Raw genomic sequence first — 17,793 nt, forward strand, 5'->3', positions numbered from 1 at the left:
CCCCGGTCTCCCGCGCGGCACCCGGGGATTCTTTAGCTAAAGCGCCCTAAACACGTTTCCATTCATTCTCTATGGTAGTGCTGAACCACTACGGATGCAATATATCTTTGGCCGCTATTGTTTGTTTGGCGCCCTTTTTCCGAGGAGAGGAGTTGTTGTTTCCTTCGCCACTCTGTCACTGTTGGTCTGGATGATCTACACTTCACATCGACTTGAGCTTGAGCTACGCTGTGTGGACATTACGCCAAACGGTGAGTTATATTTAGATAAATAAAGATTACCAACATGTTACTATAATGTATCCTGGCGCTGTCTGACGTGTTCTTGCTTGTGTGAGCGCTATAAAGTTAACGTTAGCCGTGTTTCTCCCGTTTATTGTGTCGCCGCGGTACTTTCGGATGAATTACAAGCTAACGTAACATTATTAACAATGAACCAACATGTTATTATAATGTATTCTGGCGCTGTGTGACGTGTTCTTGCTTGTGTGGACGCTATAAAGTTATCATTAGCCGTGTTTCTTCAGTTTATTGTGTCGCCGCGGCCGTGTTGACGACTTTGGGATGAACTACAAGCTAACGTAACATTATTAACAATGAACCAACATGTTATTATAATGTATCCTGGCGCTGTCTGACGCGTTCTTGCTTGTGTGAGCGCTATAAAGTTATCATTAGCCGTGTTTCCTCAGTTTATTGTGTCGAGCTGCTGCGGTATATTCGGATGAATTACAAGCTAACGAAACTTAACATTCCTTAGGTTGAAAGCATCACGTTGTTAGTTAACATTAATGTCTAATGTAGCGTTAACTACGGTATATCAGCAGCTTACATCAGCAGTAAGGTTAGATATAACGTTACTCTGGACACACTAACGTTACTTTACATACACACATTGACAGAATGATAAATGAACAAGCTTCATATGAATCATAAAGTCGTCGTGTTTGCACTTAACGCTACGTCGACTACTTTCAGTCTCCGTTGTATAACGTTGCTGTTGTCACAGCATGTACTTATACTTAAGGTTTTTAATGCAGGACTTTTACTTGTAGCAGAGTATTTCTACACTGTGGTATCAGTACTATCACTGAAGTACAAGATCAGAGTACTTCTTCCACCTCTGTTAAAATGAGAGAACACCAGAATATTGTTAATTAATTGAGAACCAATGTCTCTGAGGGTTTTTCATACTTTGTCATGTTGTGTACAACGTACTATTCATGCTTAATTTTAACACTTATTATATGCTTCTATACCATATTACAATTTTCAAAATACTAAATAGGCCACGTTTGTCTGAGCTTGTCAAAAGCAGAATATATCAAATATAGTCTAATGCATGTCTGTTTGGGATAGGAAAGGTGAATTGAATGCAGGGCGTTGCTGGATAAGACACTTCACACTTCAGTGTTACTTGAGTCAGAATCACTGGTTGGGGGTGGGGGGGGCTGAGCTCCCTTCACCTTCAAGTTCTTTCCCATGGGTAGTTCAAAGCATTTAACCCATGGGGGGGGGGTCTATCTTTGAAGTGTAAATAGTCTGCCTCAACAACCAGAGCTCATCGTTAAGACATACACAAAGGCAGGCACTTAATCAAGGTACTATACAAAGTAGTAAAGGTAATATTAAAGTAAAGGTATTTGATATCATTTTTTTTTCTTCAAAACCCTGATAAATACAGTGAGAATATGTAGACAGTAAAGGGGCTAGAGCTGAGATGTGAACCTCCTAATTCCTGCTCTCCCTTGAGACCCTCACTATTAACATTTGTTATGAAAACAATGCCTGTCTATAACATATTAATAGATCAATATGCTTTTCTTCATTACAGGTAAAATGCAGAAAACTGTTTTTTTCCCTGGGAGAATGAGTGTCACATTCCGCAAGGGACCACTTGGATATCTCCGTCAGGATCCAACGGATGCAGCCAAACTCCTTAAAGACAACCCCTCTCTACAGGACAAGTCTGCACCCGTGAAGGAGGAGCTGGTCAGGAAAAATGCACTGTCTGTGATCATTTTAAGAGGAGGGGATGCTTCAGATAAAACTGAGGTGGCTGGAGAATACATCCTGCAGTTTGGGAAATATAAAGGGAAGTCCTTCCGCTGGCTCCTTGAAAATGACATTGGGTATACCATCTACCTAATCAAGAACCAGCAAAAGGAGGAGACTGCAGGAGTGTTCATGGCAGGGGGGCACAGCAAGGACAGCCTGCTGTCATTTGTGAGCTATGCCCTCAGCTTTCAAGAAATCCAGTCTCTTCTCAATTATGAGAAACAAAAGCCAGTTGTGACAGCAGCAGCAGCAGCATCAGCATCAGAGGATGACCAGCTGGTTGGTTTTGGCTCTCGTGCCAAAAGCACCTGGAGAGAGATTTGGGACAGCAGGGATGATGGCTATGCAGCCTTTATTATGAGGAAAAGCTGTGCTCCAGGAACAAAGATGCACAAACTACAAGTGTACCTGCAGAAGAAGCTGCCCTCCCCCTCTGGCTCCTCTCTGGTGACACATGCCTCACAGGCCCCTGCTGAAGCCATGGGTGGGTCTTGTTTTCCATTTGTTTTGTCAAAAAAATGTATATGCTGTCATGGTATCCAGTGTATTTTAGTACACCAAAGGGAGTAAACTTCGTCTTCCATTATTTCAGTGGTGATTTTATTCATACTATCCTAAGTACAGTAAAGCCATATTTTTAGTACATTCTAATTCTTGTCTGTTTGCATCACAGTGATGGATGAAGATGAAGAGCTGGAGAGAGCGATGCTGGGTATCTGTCCTTCCAAGCAACATGTGCAGAGCTGTGAGTAAACATTTGTTGTCTTATATTGGTTTGTTTCTACTGCCTGAAGATTCAAAATAATTTACAGTTCAGCCTGTTTAATATTAATTGTGTATTCTATATAGTTTATATTTAATTGTTTTTGTTTGTGTTTTACAGCTGTTTCTGCACCATCAGCATCAACTGCCAGACGACAGGCTTCGGGAACAGAAAGAGGTTCTTAACCAAACAAAAACGTCCTGTCGTCGACAGAGACTCTGGGACCATGAATTCTTATCCCAAACCGAAGCATGACATAAACCGTTCCTTCTCATGTTGACCATGTTCTGGTCATGTTTGTGTTTTGCTGTTCAACTTGTTGTCCTAGTGACTATGAATTGATTCCAGTCATGGCGAGGGTAAGTAGCACTCTTTATTCCAGTTTTTAGACTTATATGATGAATATATATATATATATATATATATATATATATATATATATATATATATATGTATATACATATAGGACTGCTGTGGTTACTAACACTTGTATGCATGTGTTTGCAGTGTGCCATGTTGCTTCCCCTGCTTAGGCTAAATTGTAATGACTGACTACTAAATATTTATCCATACAGAACTAAACTGCATGTGTATGAATGAAATTCTTTATACTTTAATGTAACAAACAGTCTGTTTAACTATATAAGGCTGAGATAAGCAGGTGAAGTAAAAGATGGATAATGTATGCCTTTACTAACACCAGTTTTTTTTATATTGTCAAAATATAAATGACTGACAAGATTTTTTCTGTTGTAGTACCATCTGCTACACTGTCCACACCAACTGAACTGACGGGTTCACAAGTAGATGGTAAATGCATTATATTTCTTTTTATCCATTTAAACCTTTCTGTCATATTCCCTCTGATTATGTCCGTTATAAACCAATAATTGATTACTTTTTGTGGTCCTTATCTCCTTGCAGCCCCTGCTCTGCCGATGGTAAAGAGACCTGTGCCCCTTCCTCAGGAGCTGATGTTCCTGATGCCAGAAACACCAGGACCCTTGCCAACAGAGACAACTGTCACTGTTCCAGGTGTGTATTATTTTAACTGTATTTGCATCTTAAAAATATCCATATGTAGTGTCCATCGGAACTGTTCTCATTGATGTAAATCAGATACTGGTGCACAATGTCATAGTCAAGTTTTTTATTTATCGTACTGTGAATAATAATGAAATGTTTAATATTCTATATAGTGTCAGAGGCACTTCCGATTTCTCCTGAGACGTCTGCAGAGCCCATTCAACCGCCGCTGCAACCGCCAAGAGCTCAAAGTAAGTATTTGAATGTTCTTGATTTGGCTGTGTGCGTGTCAAAGAGATAGAATCAAGTCAACACACAATCTTAATAATTTGCTATGTCTTTCTTCTTGCCTAACCAGGTCAGCCATTACCCAGGCCATCAGCTGTCCCCAGCTGTCCTCCTCCACAGCTTCCTGGCTATGACCATGATGTCAGTCAGTGGAACTGTTCACAGCAGCAGAGGATCTGGATGAAGACAGAGCTGGAATCCCTGGGTCTCTGGCCAGGCTCCATTCCTGTGCGCAACCCCATGAAGATGCTGTCACTGTGGCGTCTCCCTCCCCAGCCAGAATTAATTGACAGCATCTCTGATCTTCCATCCCCAAAGTACTTTCAGCTCCATCCCTTTTTCATATGGAAGCCAGAGAATGACAACTTGATGGCGAGGCTGAGGAACAACGACACTCTGCCATGTATTGAAGGTTGTGCTCAGCCTCAAGTTACCTCTGCAGGTGTTGGTAGGCCTCGTGTGATTGTTGGCATCACTGGACAGTACTACCTGTTGTCATCCAGGCTGTGCTGCAAAGTTTGCCGGAAGAGGTGGTATGCTGACAACCCACTGTGGCTGGAAAAGCTTCCAAAGAGGTTCACAAACCTGTTGCCAGCAATACTGACCTACAAAAAGGCCATCTGTAAATCGGTCATGGACGAGCTCAGACGCACAGGTAACTCACCCACCGACATGACAAAGCAGATCATGGAGATGATGCACCTGAAATACGAACGTGCTCACCTGGCCTACCTCCTCAGCTGCCAAAACACCATGGATGGCGAGGCAGGGAGGTATGACCAAAGAACCATCACTCAGTTCATAAGACAGGAAACCAAGCCAGCTCCCTTCGGGGACTACGGGGATTCAGATGGCTGGAACGGGATCTCTGTGTCTGCACACTACCTGACTGACTGCCTGCTGCATGAGTATCAACACCAGGAAGATGCCATCAAAAACTTTCTGCAGGGCACCTTTGGACAGGCGTTCCGCTCAGACCACACACGGAAAGTTGCCAGAAAGGTCACCTTTTCATCCGGGACCATGTCATCATATGCGGTCATGAATGAGAACTGGATGATCCTTTCATGGGTGATGGTGCAGTCTGAGACAGAGAAGTCCCTCAAGCCCCTGTACGAGGGACTAGCACACCGCTACAGCACTGCAGGCCTAGAGAAGGCACAATACCAGTGGGTAGACAGGTACGTTATCATCAATATTTTTTTCTATTATTGGTGACATGAACAGCTCATAATCACAACTTACATTGCTTTTCATATTTCATATTTCCAGTTCGATGAAAGAAAATCCCTTTGCATTCATTCAGCTCATAGGAATAATTATATTGTCATGAGTGAATACACTGGACTGCACATAGTGATTGATATGACTGCTTTAACATTCATGGCTATATTTGTCTCCATTCTTTCTTTCAGGGATTGCTGTGCAGCGTTTAAGGTGGCAGAATCTTGTGCAGGAGAGCATCTGAACTGGGATGCTTGGAGGACAACTGATGCCATTGTTGCTGAGGCCACTTCTGGTAACCTGCTGAACGTCTGTGCATCACGATCAGACTTCAATACAAACATGACCATCAAGCTGGACTTGTTCCACTGTCTGAGGCGGTTTCTCCGGGAGTGTGTGTCAGAGCACCATCCTCTGTACAGCTCTTTTGCCCAGTTTCTGTCTGCAGCCTTTTCTGTGGTGGACCAGGAAGACCTGCAGAGGCTTAAAGACGCCTATGCCTTCTGTGGAATTCAGCCTGCCAACCCAACAAAGCCACACACTCGCGAGCACTGCAGGACCAGAATTCCACTGCCTGAGGAGCTCATCAAGAGAGTCGAGGGAGTTTTCCAGCACTTTCACCTCACGTGTGATCCAAATGGTGCTCCTCTCTTCAAGCCCTCTATGCTGAAGACATGGCGGATTCAGCGTGTGCACATCCTGCGAGGTTGCCTGAGTGATCCTGAGGTGGAGGGTGGGATCTTGTACAGACATGGAGGAACAGTGCAGCTGAATCATGTGAAGGGTGAAGGTGCTAGAGTTCCTGTTTGGATCCCCATCAGAGGCACATCCCAGCAGGAGGGATACCATTTCCACCAGGCTCAGTGGGTCACTGGAACACGTGTCTCCACAGAGCTGTTTCAGGCACAGGGGATGACAGGGGTGGCGCGGTGGAATTACCAGCGTCTGGTGGACTTGAAGCAGCCGGGTGTCCACCTCCCAGCTGTCTTTGATCCAGCGTTGATGGCAGAGCTCAATGCAGTCTCTGAACGGGTGTTGGGGCACGTGAAATATCCTGCTTTTCAACCCTCTAACAGAGACACTGGAGAGAAGTTTGGCCTGGAGTATGTTGAGCCTGGTTGCCGCCCAGTTCCTCTAGACTGGGACAAGCACAGGAGCAAGACCGACTCTACCACAGACCGGAATCCACCTCCGCAAAGCAGCCAGCTCACTGCCCAGTCTGAGCCTCTTCAGTCATCCTCCATGGCACCACAGAAGCTGTTTCAGTTTGCTGCATGCCCTCCTGCTGACTTGGCTATAAAACCAGAAGTGACTCCAAGTGCAACTCCCGATCCTCAGACAGAGCCAGGTAAACATTTGACAGACAGACAAAGTACTTGACAAAACTTCAGCATCAGTAACTGGATTTCAATCATATTTATTTAGTAAATACCTTAATAGATGTGTTGCATCTTTCTTTTCTTAGAGATGAGACAATATGAGGGCCTTATTTGATGTGTTAATGAATCTACTTTTACATAAACATACCAGTCAGCCATGAGCCATTATCTAAAAAATCTGACAAAGTATAAAATGTTTTCACCCATGCGAGTGTATGAATTGGGGTTTTCCCCCTTCTGTGTGCCAGAATGATTTATTGTACTCCGTCTTTTATTTTTATAGAAACCACATCTCCGCCATCTCTGCCCCTGCTGTCCTCCCCAACTGGAGCTCGCACTGGACCTGTGAAGACTGGTGGGAGGGTATTTGTGTTGGACCACAAGCGCTGGCCTGCCCCTATGAAGCAGGTTATTGACAACCTGCTGAACAAACACCGTGGGCAGAAGGACATGCTCAAGCTTGTGGACCAGGACTATGCTGCTCTAGTTCACAACACCTGTACAGACCCAAACAGCATGCTCCACCCAACTACCAAACTACATATTTCACAGTACGTAAAGCACCTCAGTAAATTATTAAACACCAGCTCCTCTTTAAACACCAGCCCCGAAAAACTGCAAGAGAGGCAGGAACTCTGGCACTCTCTGTCAGAGGGCAGTGAGACTACCACTGTGCCGGTTGTTACCATGCCTGTTGCAGTTTTTAACCCACCTCCACCTGTTCAGACCCTTGCCACACCTCTAACGCAAGCATCAATTGAGAAAATTGTTCATAACATAATGGAAATCCAACAGCAGCACCAACACCAGCCTCAGCAACAACAACCACAGCAAAAGAAGGCACACACAAAAACATGTCTTTCCTGTGGCCAGCCAAAGTCGAGGTATGAGAATGATGGTTCTTCCATCCACTTCTTCTTCCAGCAAGGTCCTGTCAGATATTTCTACTGCTCCACTAAAGTTTTCAAGGCTTATGGTGCTGAAGGTCTGACAAACCCCAAAATGCCCTTTCAAGACTTTGCAGCTACAAAGTTCTTCCAGCAGGAACTGGACGCCACAAAAAAAAGGGTGGAGGAGCGAGGACAGCAGAAGAGGAAAAGGACTGACTCCCCACAGACAGGTCGCAAGTGTCGGTTCTGTAAGATGGAACTGAAACAGGGCCCAAACAGTCCTCACATTCACACTGGATTCCCTGGAATAGCAGGGAAGTACATTTACTGCCCTGCTAAAGTCTTTTCCCTCTACAAAGATCAGGGCATGGAGAAGGAGATGACCTGGAAGGAGTTCCAGGTGTCTGCTTTTTATGAGAGAGAAAAAAAGAGATGGGAAGTTGAAAGGGGAAAATGAGAGACAGCGAGGGGGAGTGTTTTACCATGTGATCACGTCTGTCCGGGTCAAATTGATCACTATAAGCAGATTATTTAAACAGCATTTGCATAGTAATGATTCTGTCCCAAGCTTTTTGATCCATATTTTATTTATTTGTTTTTACCTTTATTTTATTCAGGGGGAGGTTCACTGAGGGCAATGCTCTCTTTTTCAGGAACGCCCTGATCACATTCACACAGTTACACATTCACACCTGGAAGCTGCCCAGTACAACCACAGTCTGATCTGCTGGTCACTGAGCAACTCCACTGGAGCGGTTGGGGGGGCCTTGCTCAAGGGCACCTCAGTGGTGGTAATGAGGGAGGGCCACCACTGCCCCATATAAGCGGTTTATCAATGTAACTGTGATCACTGTAACCGGTTTCCACTGTATATACTGTATATTTTGCTCATGTAAATAATTATTACATTTATTATATACAATATTATATTTACTTTACCTTACATTTTTGTGTGATATATGTGTGACCTTGCAATATGGGCTCTGTTGAATATTTACTGTTACAGTTGTGGTTAATAAATACATTTCATTCACTAATGTCTACATGTCTCATTAATAAATTAATAATTTATAGTGAACAGTAAAGTCTCTAATTGAAGTAATTAAGTAATTGCAATTTAAATGTTACACATAGGAAGAAAACTCTGTAATATAATTGGTTAATAGCTTTAAGTAAGTCAAGAACTTGATATAACCAGACTAGTCTAATCTAATGATAATCAGAAGAAGTAAATAACAAACTTGATTCCCAAATAGCTCATTATCTTTGATAATGTATCACAGACTTTGTACCAAGTGGGATTCGAACCTGCTCCAGATAATTATTCTTAAATATTCAGGAGAAAACTGCTGGACCAGAGCGGCGTTTTCAGCACCCTGGACAGCGTTAATAAGTCTGCAATTTCATTGGCTGTCAGTGTATGCCACCTATACGCGACTTGCCCCCGCGTGACAGGCGGAGATACTGTCCACTATACTAACGAGGAAGGTGCTTTTATCTGAATTAGCATGCTATCGGACACCTGGCAATGTTCCAGTATTTACATGGAGTACACAGAAACATACAGGGAAGCATTTCACATTCACATGCATAAAATGTCCTTTCATCGATTTCCGTAGTGTAGTGGTTATCAGGTTCGCCTCACACGCAAAAGGTCCCCGGTCTGAAACCGGGTAGAACCATTTGAGTTATTTGTTTGAGTTCACTCCACACAATCACACTGCAGCTGCTGTGTACTGAAGATCACGGTCTGATGAAGCTAAAAGAACCAAAACTAAGGCCTGCTTTCCCTCCTAAGTTGTCTGACGGTTTGCTAAAACTTCCTTAAAGGTCAACTGAAATTCCTTCTCCATAGCCTCCACCTGAAACCAACATGTGATAGGAATATATATATATATAATATATAAACATAGGAATGTTTAATGTATATGTACATGTATAATAGGATGACTAATCAGCAGCTGGTCAAAAAGACTCCCCGTCGGGGAATCGAACCCCGGTCTTCCGCGTGACAGGCGGAGATACTGTCCACTATACTAACGAGGAAGGTAGCATTACATGAATTAGCAGGCTATCGGATAGCTAGCAACGTTCCAGTGTTTCCAGTACACAGAAACATACAGGGAACCATTTCACATTCACATGCATAAAATGTCCTACATCGGTTTCTGTAGTGTAGTGGATATCACGTTCGCCTCACACACGGAAACATTTGAGTTATTTGTTTGAGTTCACTCCACCCAATCACACTGCAGCTGCAGCTGCTGTGTCTCCAAAACCTTCTCTGGGCTGGTATTGAGTGAGGAGCTGGTGTTTTTTTAATTTGGCCAGATGCTTTACATATCTGGAGATATGTTGGCAGGTGTCTTTAGCTCCATGATGCTTAATCAGGAGCCCATCAATGGCAGCTCTAATGGCTTCTGGCAGCAGTGAATTCTCCATTCTGCTGTACAGAAAAGCTTTCCCCTCCTGAGTTGTCTTGACGGTTTGTCAAAACTTTCTTAAACATCAACCGGAATTCCTTCTCCATAGTCTCTACCTGAAATCAACATGTGATAGGAATACCACGTTTCCTGGACAAATCATTTCATATAATAAGATAAATAATCCTCGTTGGGGAATCGAACCCCAGTCTCCCGCGGAATAGTAAAGCTTAAGTCTCTTAACTTTTACCATTCATTCTCTATGGTAGTTCTTATCACTACGGCTGTCATATATTTTTGGCCACAATTGGGATTTTGGGGGCGCTGTTGCCCCATTTACATACAAGTAAGGAGACCCGGTTGTCACCTTTGAGTGACAGACCTCACAGCATTGGCAGCAGTATAGAGAAGATACAGCACATGATCTGTACGATCTACGACGTTTCATCACGGCTCTGTCATCAAACAAGAATTCAAACGTCCACCAGTTGTCATTATGAATATGTTGCCACAGTCGTATAGTTATCTATCTGTTTATCTATCTATCTATCTATCTATCTGTCTCTCTGTCTCTCTGTCTGTCTGTCTGTGTAATATAAAATACTGTATATCCTCACACACACATTACTGTACGTCGTCAGGGCTGCTTCTAAATATTGAATTATAGCACTAGAATACATGTAATTATTGCACTAGAATAATTGCACCTTTACATGCACACTGGTGTCCCTGTTATACTGTAAGTTTTATCCTGTATATATTGTGAATTATAATCATATTAAGATAAGATAAACCTTAAGTTCAATTCATACTATGCAAAACCTTCAGGTGGAATTTCATTCTCACTGTGCAATATCATATTTCCACATGTGCAATTGTGTTAATCGTCTGCTTATTATCAATACTGTATATATTGTTCCAATTTTTTTAATATTCCCCTATTTTTATATTTCCTTCTATTTAAATTGTTCATATTTTATATGCCTGTCTGCTTTTGTTTTGCTTTTTTACACTGTGTTGTGTCTTGAATTTTGTTTTTACTGATGCTTCTTGTATCCCCTTTGCTGCTGTACACTGCAAATTTCCCCACTGTGGGACTAATAAAGGAATATCTCATCTTATCTTTATTGATCCCCTACTGAGAAATTTGGTTGTTGCAGCACAAAGAAAGAAATAAAACAGATAAATAGAGAAGTAAAATACAGAAATAATAAATAGGTATATAAGAGGTAAACATAAGAATAGAATACTATAAAGTATTATAAAGTAGTAATTTTACATGCTATTTTCTTTTTTTCTCTTAAAGTTATGACTTTATTTTCGTATTATTAAAAAAAAAATTCTCGTTAAGTTCTGACTTTATTCTATAATATAACTACTTTTTTTCTCGTAAAGTTATGACTTTATTTTCATAATATTACTATCGTTTTTCCCGTTAAGTTATGACTTTATTCTCGTAATATTAAGACTTTTTTTCTTGTAAAGTTATGACTTTATTCTCGTAATATTACTATTGTTTTTCTCGTTAAGTTATGACTTTATTCTCGTAATATTAAGACTTTTTTTCTCGTAAAGTTATGACTTTATTCCCGTAATATTACGACTTTTTTTCTCGTAAAGTTATGACTTTATTCTCGTAATATTACTATCGTTTTTCTCGTTAAGTTATGACTTTATTCTCGTAATATTAAGACTTTTTTTCTTGTAAAGTTATGACTTTATTTTCATAATATTACTATCGTTTTTCTCATTAAGTTATGACTTTATTCTCGTAATATTAAGACTTTTTTTCTCGTAAAGTTATGACTTTATTCCCGTAATATTACGACTTTTTTTCTCGTAAAGCTCTGACTTTATTCTGTAAATCTCAGATGTTGTTTCCCTCAATGTGGCCCTAATACTCCGTAGTACATTGTCTCTTTTGCATTAGACTTATATACTATATACTTAGACTATAAACTGTGTTACCTTCATCACAATGATCAAATGTTTGGCGGCTCCAGACAGATTATTATTACTTTTTTTTCCTGCCTAAAATAGCTCTTTTGCCTTTAAAGCTTGTTGACCCCTGATTTATCTAAAGTGAATTCCCACTGTCCATGAAGGCAGCAGTAAAGCACCATTTGGTCCCTGAACGCAGCGTGAAGGTTGCGTCTTACGTAGCGGTCACGTGATTACGTCAACAGAAACAAACATGGCGCCGCGAAAGTGAGGAGAACTCTGATGTGAGTGTTTCTAAACACCGAATATTCTTTGTTTTTGTGTTGTTTTAAGAGCTGTTGAACGAAAAAAAACAGCACAAAAAGCTAATGTGTGTTTTAAATATACGGTATATTTAGCATAAATTCGAAAATACTCACTTTTATTGACAGTTTTTCGGGTCTAAGTGTGGTCAGTTGCTCTCTGTAGCTAACTGAAGCTACTTTAACTAAACAGATTCTCCTTTAAATACCAGATTAACGTGTGATTTCATCTACTCTCAGTGGTTTCAGACCTCTCACTGTGCTCTTCTGTTTCTACTTTAACACACAGGTTGGTCAGTTTTGGGTCAGACAGATGAGAGGAAGAAGAGAGGACACTCTTCATCATCATCAGGTAACTGACACAGAGAGGGAGAGGAGGATGCTCTGTTATTATTATGAGCTGTTAGCTGCTGTTTAAGGTTTAAGTTGAGCATGTAGAGTCTGAAACAATGATATTGTGATTTAATCTGCTGCACACATTTATTTAAAGGGGCATTCCACTAATTTTACACTTTAAAGGACCCATATTATGCAAATTTTCAGGTTCATACTTGTATTTTGTGTTTCTAATAGAACATGTTTACATGCTGTAATGTTAAAAACATTTTTTATTGACAGCTCCCTTTATGTGCATTTCAGTGGAATTGCGTTGCTAAGCAACAGTTTGGGTCCACGTTTACTTCCTGTCACAGCTGATGTTACATATATCTTGTTCTAATTGTTTGTTATCACTATTATGTAGTCATATTATTTCTTTATATTAATCTTGTCTCTAGGTGGAGGCTTCAGATAAGCCCAGTGTGTTTTTTTTGCCTCGTTCGGAGGCCTGTACTACGAAGCAAGTTCAACATAGCCAGGATTTTGACTTAAACTTCTTCATATGTGTGTAATATTATCATACAATCACCGCACCGAGCTCTGATTGGTCAGTAGGAGGTGCTTTTATACAAGTTGATCTCTTATCTGGAGCAAAACCTGCTCCGGAGCGGGTTAGCTGTTCAGCATAAGTAAGAGGTAAGGTAAGAAGTGATGCACCTTCGTAGGACTGAAAACCCTGAAGGGTAAACCCTGAAGTTACCTCGCTAACACCAAATCCTGCTTCGTAGTACAGGCCTCTGCACTGTATATTATTCATTTATGTTTTTTTTATGTTGTGTAGTCTTAAATTGTGCAAGATAAATAAACAAAAAATAAATGCCACAAATCCAGCATTTGCAAAATATAAAGTAGCCAGGTGAGCTACCTGTGAATTCCTCAGTCACCTTAATGCTGACAAGATGGAAAACCGGCAGGGATTTGAGTGTTGAGAAGTTGTAATGAAAACTGCTGTATTTGCTTTTGAGATGTAACTCTTGAAACTTTTCTGTGTCTCTGTTGGTCAAAGTTTCTCAGGAGCAGACCAGGATGGCTCTGAGGAAGCAAATACTTAAGGATACCAGCGACATTCCCTCTGGAAGCCAACAGATAATTGATGAAAATACACAGGAGGACGAACCAGACGACAATGTAAAGAAATGTGAACATTAGCTAGAATCAGCTCAGATAAATACAGGTTCAGATGTTTAAACCACTGAAGCAGTGACTTTTTCCAGAGTATGTCAGCCGGTGTAGCTGAAGAACTAGTCAGTGTTTTTGTTTTTCATCTACTTTCCAACCACAGTTTTTTCTCCAAACTTTCCCAAATCTAGTTGATAGTTGGATGAAGCTTGAAATGTTTCTCTGCAGGTTTCCTGTAGTTCAACATTCCTGAACATATTTTTAACAGAGCAGATTTAACTGTGGCTGGATACTAAATTTTGAGAGATAATTGTGTGATAATTTGAACTTAGTTTGTTGAATTCCTCAGCTGAAAAAAGTGTAAAAAAAAAAAGGACATAAAGTCACTCCCTAGTAAACACAGATCTGTGAAACACGAGGCTTCCACAAACTTGGAAATGACGCCACTAAAACTTTGACGGTTTGTGTGTTTCTTCCAGGACGAACTCTCATCATCACTTCTGCCGGCAATAAGAGAAAAACGTAAGCGAGAGAGGCAAAACAAATCCAAAGGTACGTATTGTTGAACCCTGCATAACATGACATTCAGGGTACTAAAATGATTACAAAACATTGACTTTTGTTGTTATCGCTGTTTAAGATATAGAAATACAATAATTAAAGAAATAAAGTGAATTTAACTGTCTGTGTGTAGATACATATGACCAGAACCAGTACTATTTAATGAAAATTATTGTGTAATAACATTCTTTATTGAAGCTACTGTAACTCCTTTTGAGATGCAGAGTTATTCACTTTATTAATGTCTGTAATACAGTATATACAGCCCTGACTTTTTGACTTGGTAACCATGACACTGTTGTTCTCAGAGATGACCGAGGAGGAGATGATGGACATGGCTCTGCGTCTGAGTGAACAGGAAGCCAGCGTCACTGCGCTCAGACAGCAGCAAGAGGAAGAGGCCATGATGAAAGCCATCCAAGAGAGTGTGAGTACAGTTCTTTTTTTTACATTTTCTTTGGAAAAAGAAAAATAACTTCTGTTCCAATAAACACTATAAAATGGGTCCAGGTGACCTGTAATTTACTAAGTCAAAAAAGTTTCACTTTAAGCCTATATGTCTTTACATTTTGGCAAATTTGGACCAGGAAATGTGATGCTGAATTAACTATTAGCTGTTCCTGACAGTTACAATCTCTGGATTATTTTATGTTGATACTGATAAAACTTTTGAGTCATGATTCGGAGAAAAAAGTGTGGTTTTTGACGTTAATTGCATCAATCTGGTTGAAAGAGTTAATACAGTATCTAGCTTAATTAGTTAATACGGAAGTCATTTGTGTTATTTCCTCTCGTAGATGGTCAGCCAGACACAACCGTGCCCGCCGTCCCAAAGTCAGAGCCTGCTCTCCGATGCTGAAGCTTCACTCAGGTTCTACTCTCGACGGAAACTCTTGTACTCAAACAGAAAAATGGCGTCTGCCGTCAATCACGGAGCCTCGGGGGACGTCTGCACACCAGAGACAGACCTGAGCCAAGGTGAGTCAGTTATATTGTTAAATATCCTACAATATTTAATGTCCTTCTGCACCAACACTGACATGTAAGAAAGGAAGAATATATCAAAAGGAAAAAGGCGTTTAATCAGACCAACTGCTAAGATAAACAGCAGAATGAGTTGTAAAACTTGCTGTATTGTATTCCCAGGAGCAAAAGGAACTGGAGATGAAAGTAATAACAGGAATAAAAAGCGGAAAAGGAAAGAAGGAAGTCCTCTGCTGGAGATGCCAGACTTATCGCAGACTCAGAAAATAAACTCTCAGGCTTCACCACCCTGCAGCTTGGAGTGTCTCTCGGTGTCTCTGGACTCACCGCAGGTTCGTCCAGAACTTCTCTGTCTTGTCTTTCCTTTTGATTGATCTGTTTATTATTTTTTTAAGGTTATTCAATGAATTATTTAGTCTATAAAATGTCAGAAAACGCTGCAAACTGATGTCTTAAAATCCCAAAGCTAAAAACATCTGGTGTGAATGCAGCCTTAGAGAGTATCTGGTGAACATAGTGGAGCATTTAGCTGCTAAAGTGACAGATATTTCCCTCAGGAGTTGGTGGTGGAGACCAAAACCAGAGCTAAATGAAGAGAAAATATTGGACTTACATTCATCAGGTGGACACAAACATCACTCCTAATGAATGATCATGTATGTATTTGTCTTCTCTCAACACATAAATCAGAGCTCTGACTCGACCCAGATCGAGGACTGTCAGCTCCGTAAATCCCCCGTCTTCCCCTCCTCCGCTGACTGCAGAGCCGAGGTGACGGTCTCCCGGCTGAGCAAGGACCTGCTGGAAACCTGCAGATCCTCCGGGTTTGTGTTGTGCTCTCAAGACAGCGGGGACTCGACTCAAAAGTCTGCTCAACCCGAGAGCCCGACGTTTCCCAAAAGCCCCAAACCTTCCAGTGACCTCATTCTGTCCAAGAGTCCCGTCTTCTCAGAGAGTGATCGGGGAGACGATGGAGAGACAGAGCCGAGTCCTGAGCATTTTAAAAGTCCTGTATTTGGCAGGAATACTCAGCATGAGACGTCTCCAAGTGCCTGCAAACCCCAACTCAGTGTCTTTAACTCAGGATTCTCTTCTCTGGAGAGTTCAACCTCCCCTGTGAGGTCCGCGACATGTCGGCCTAAGAGTCCAGTATTCCCAAGAAGCCTCGGCCTTCCCAAGAACCTCCCTCCCCCTGAAAGATCAGCAAGTCCTGTATTCTCAGAGACTGGCGGAGGGCAGACCGAGCAAAGTCGTGGATGTCGTACAAGCCCGGTGTTCGGCAAGAGGCCTGGACGACGACAAAAGAGTCGTCTCGATGAGCAGAAAGACTCTGTGTGTCCTTCAGCTGCAGAGCTCAGAGGTTCAGACAGTGAAGGGAGTTCAACCACTACTACCAGGGATCCACCTCAGAGTCTGAGGCAGGTGAGTTCAGGTGTCAAACAAAAGTGGTTATCAGAGCATCAAGCAACATCTGAAAGGCTGGATTTTTGAGTCTCCTTTTTCTTTTACTCAAAGCAAAAACAAACATTGAAAACAAAATTTGTTCTTAAAAAGATTGTGACAAAGATACATACTGATTGGGACATTTTATAGTGTAAAAATAAACGTGTCTAATGTATAATCATAATGTTGCTCTGCAGCGTACTTATTATATAGTATTTTAATGTGTTCTTTAAAAATATGTTTTACGAAATATAATTTTATGTCAAGCATCTTTTGAATCATCATTCATTTTCAAATTCTGGCTCAAGCGTCGAGGTAAAGGCTTTTTTTAGTGGTTGATCTTTCTGAAACTTTGAATGTGATTTTTAGACATTAAGGGGTATTTTTCTCCAGTCATAACATCCAGACATCTTCTCTAACTACCTACTCATTTTCATGTGATTTTCCTGCTTTTGAATATAGGGCAGCAAGACTGATCCCGATCGAGATGTTGGGTTTAACAAGTCATCTAAGTCAGGTACAGTGAAACATCACACGCTCTGCTCTCTGGAGGTGTCTTCTCCTAATTCATCTCCATTAACAGTTTGGATTAATGTGTGATCACAGCTTGTCGGTCAGCAGTCAGTCTCTGGATGTTTTCTGTTTTTTAGATAAAGCAGAGGAGGAGCTGAATAAAAAATCCAAAGACTGGAACTCAGCAGAGACAGAGCTGACCAGCGATATGACGCTCATCTGCTCTGACGAGGACGACGCCGTCACGGTACAGAAATTTTCTCACTGTTGCAAGACCAGAAAATTCTTGCTTTGAACGTATCAAAGATACCTACTGAGACTTTTTTGAAAATTAAACTGTATATTTCTGAGGTCTTTTTAAAGGAGGAGAGATTGTTGACTCTTTGTATGGGCTTAATTTGACACAGACATTACTCACTATGTCTTCCTGTTTGAGTAACATTTGTTAAAGTACCCCAAAAATATCACGATTGGATATTTTGTCCATGTAATCCAGTTGTGG

At 41.2% G+C, this 17,793-nt stretch overlaps 3 protein-coding genes and 1 non-coding gene across 10 annotated transcripts in view; 3 read left to right on the forward strand and 1 right to left on the reverse strand.

Moving 5' to 3' along the window:
- Window positions 1-17,793, forward strand: part of uimc1 (ubiquitin interaction motif containing 1) — a 52,017-nt gene that overhangs the window by 24,660 nt on the left and 9,564 nt on the right. For 3 of the 7 annotated variants that reach the window (XM_037748717.1, XM_037748718.1, XM_037748716.1), the window contains 9 exons: window positions 12,583-12,645; window positions 13,678-13,799; window positions 14,270-14,342; window positions 14,660-14,778; window positions 15,149-15,329; window positions 15,498-15,667; window positions 16,026-16,757; window positions 17,241-17,295; window positions 17,429-17,538. In XM_037748717.1, the coding sequence (XP_037604645.1) occupies window positions 13,698-13,799; window positions 14,270-14,342; window positions 14,660-14,778; window positions 15,149-15,329; window positions 15,498-15,667; window positions 16,026-16,757; window positions 17,241-17,295; window positions 17,429-17,538 (1,542 nt within the window). In that variant the 5' untranslated portion in view covers window positions 12,583-12,645; window positions 13,678-13,697. Of the gene's footprint in view, window positions 1-12,184; window positions 12,276-12,582; window positions 12,646-13,677; window positions 13,800-14,269; window positions 14,343-14,659; window positions 14,779-15,148; window positions 15,339-15,475; window positions 15,668-16,025; window positions 16,758-17,240; window positions 17,296-17,428; window positions 17,539-17,793 lie in introns of those variants that run through there. The other 4 variants (XR_005203857.1, XM_037748715.1, XM_037748720.1 and 1 more) reach the window with 3 other exon arrangements.
- LOC119475981 lies at window positions 1,194-3,100 on the forward strand. Its single transcript, XM_037749140.1, has 3 exons — window positions 1,194-2,541; window positions 2,731-2,806; window positions 2,941-3,100. Exons 1-3 carry the CDS (start codon window positions 1,815-1,817, stop codon window positions 3,098-3,100), a joined length of 963 nt encoding a protein of 320 aa, XP_037605068.1. The 5' UTR covers window positions 1,194-1,814.
- Window positions 3,260-8,236, forward strand: LOC119475982. Its single transcript, XM_037749142.1, has 6 exons — window positions 3,260-3,630; window positions 3,745-3,855; window positions 4,020-4,097; window positions 4,205-5,315; window positions 5,550-6,706; window positions 7,021-8,236. The coding sequence occupies exons 1-6, from the start codon at window positions 3,549-3,551 to the stop codon at window positions 8,082-8,084; spliced, it is 3,603 nt and encodes a 1,200-aa protein (XP_037605070.1). The 5' UTR covers window positions 3,260-3,548; the 3' UTR covers window positions 8,085-8,236.
- Window positions 9,602-9,673, reverse strand: trnad-guc. The gene has a single exon. It is a non-coding gene; the product is annotated as a tRNA-Asp (tRNA).

This window comes from Sebastes umbrosus, chromosome 17 (assembly GCF_015220745.1).
Source record: "Sebastes umbrosus isolate fSebUmb1 chromosome 17, fSebUmb1.pri, whole genome shotgun sequence".
Classification (NCBI taxonomy): Eukaryota; Metazoa; Chordata; class Actinopteri; order Perciformes; family Sebastidae; genus Sebastes; species Sebastes umbrosus.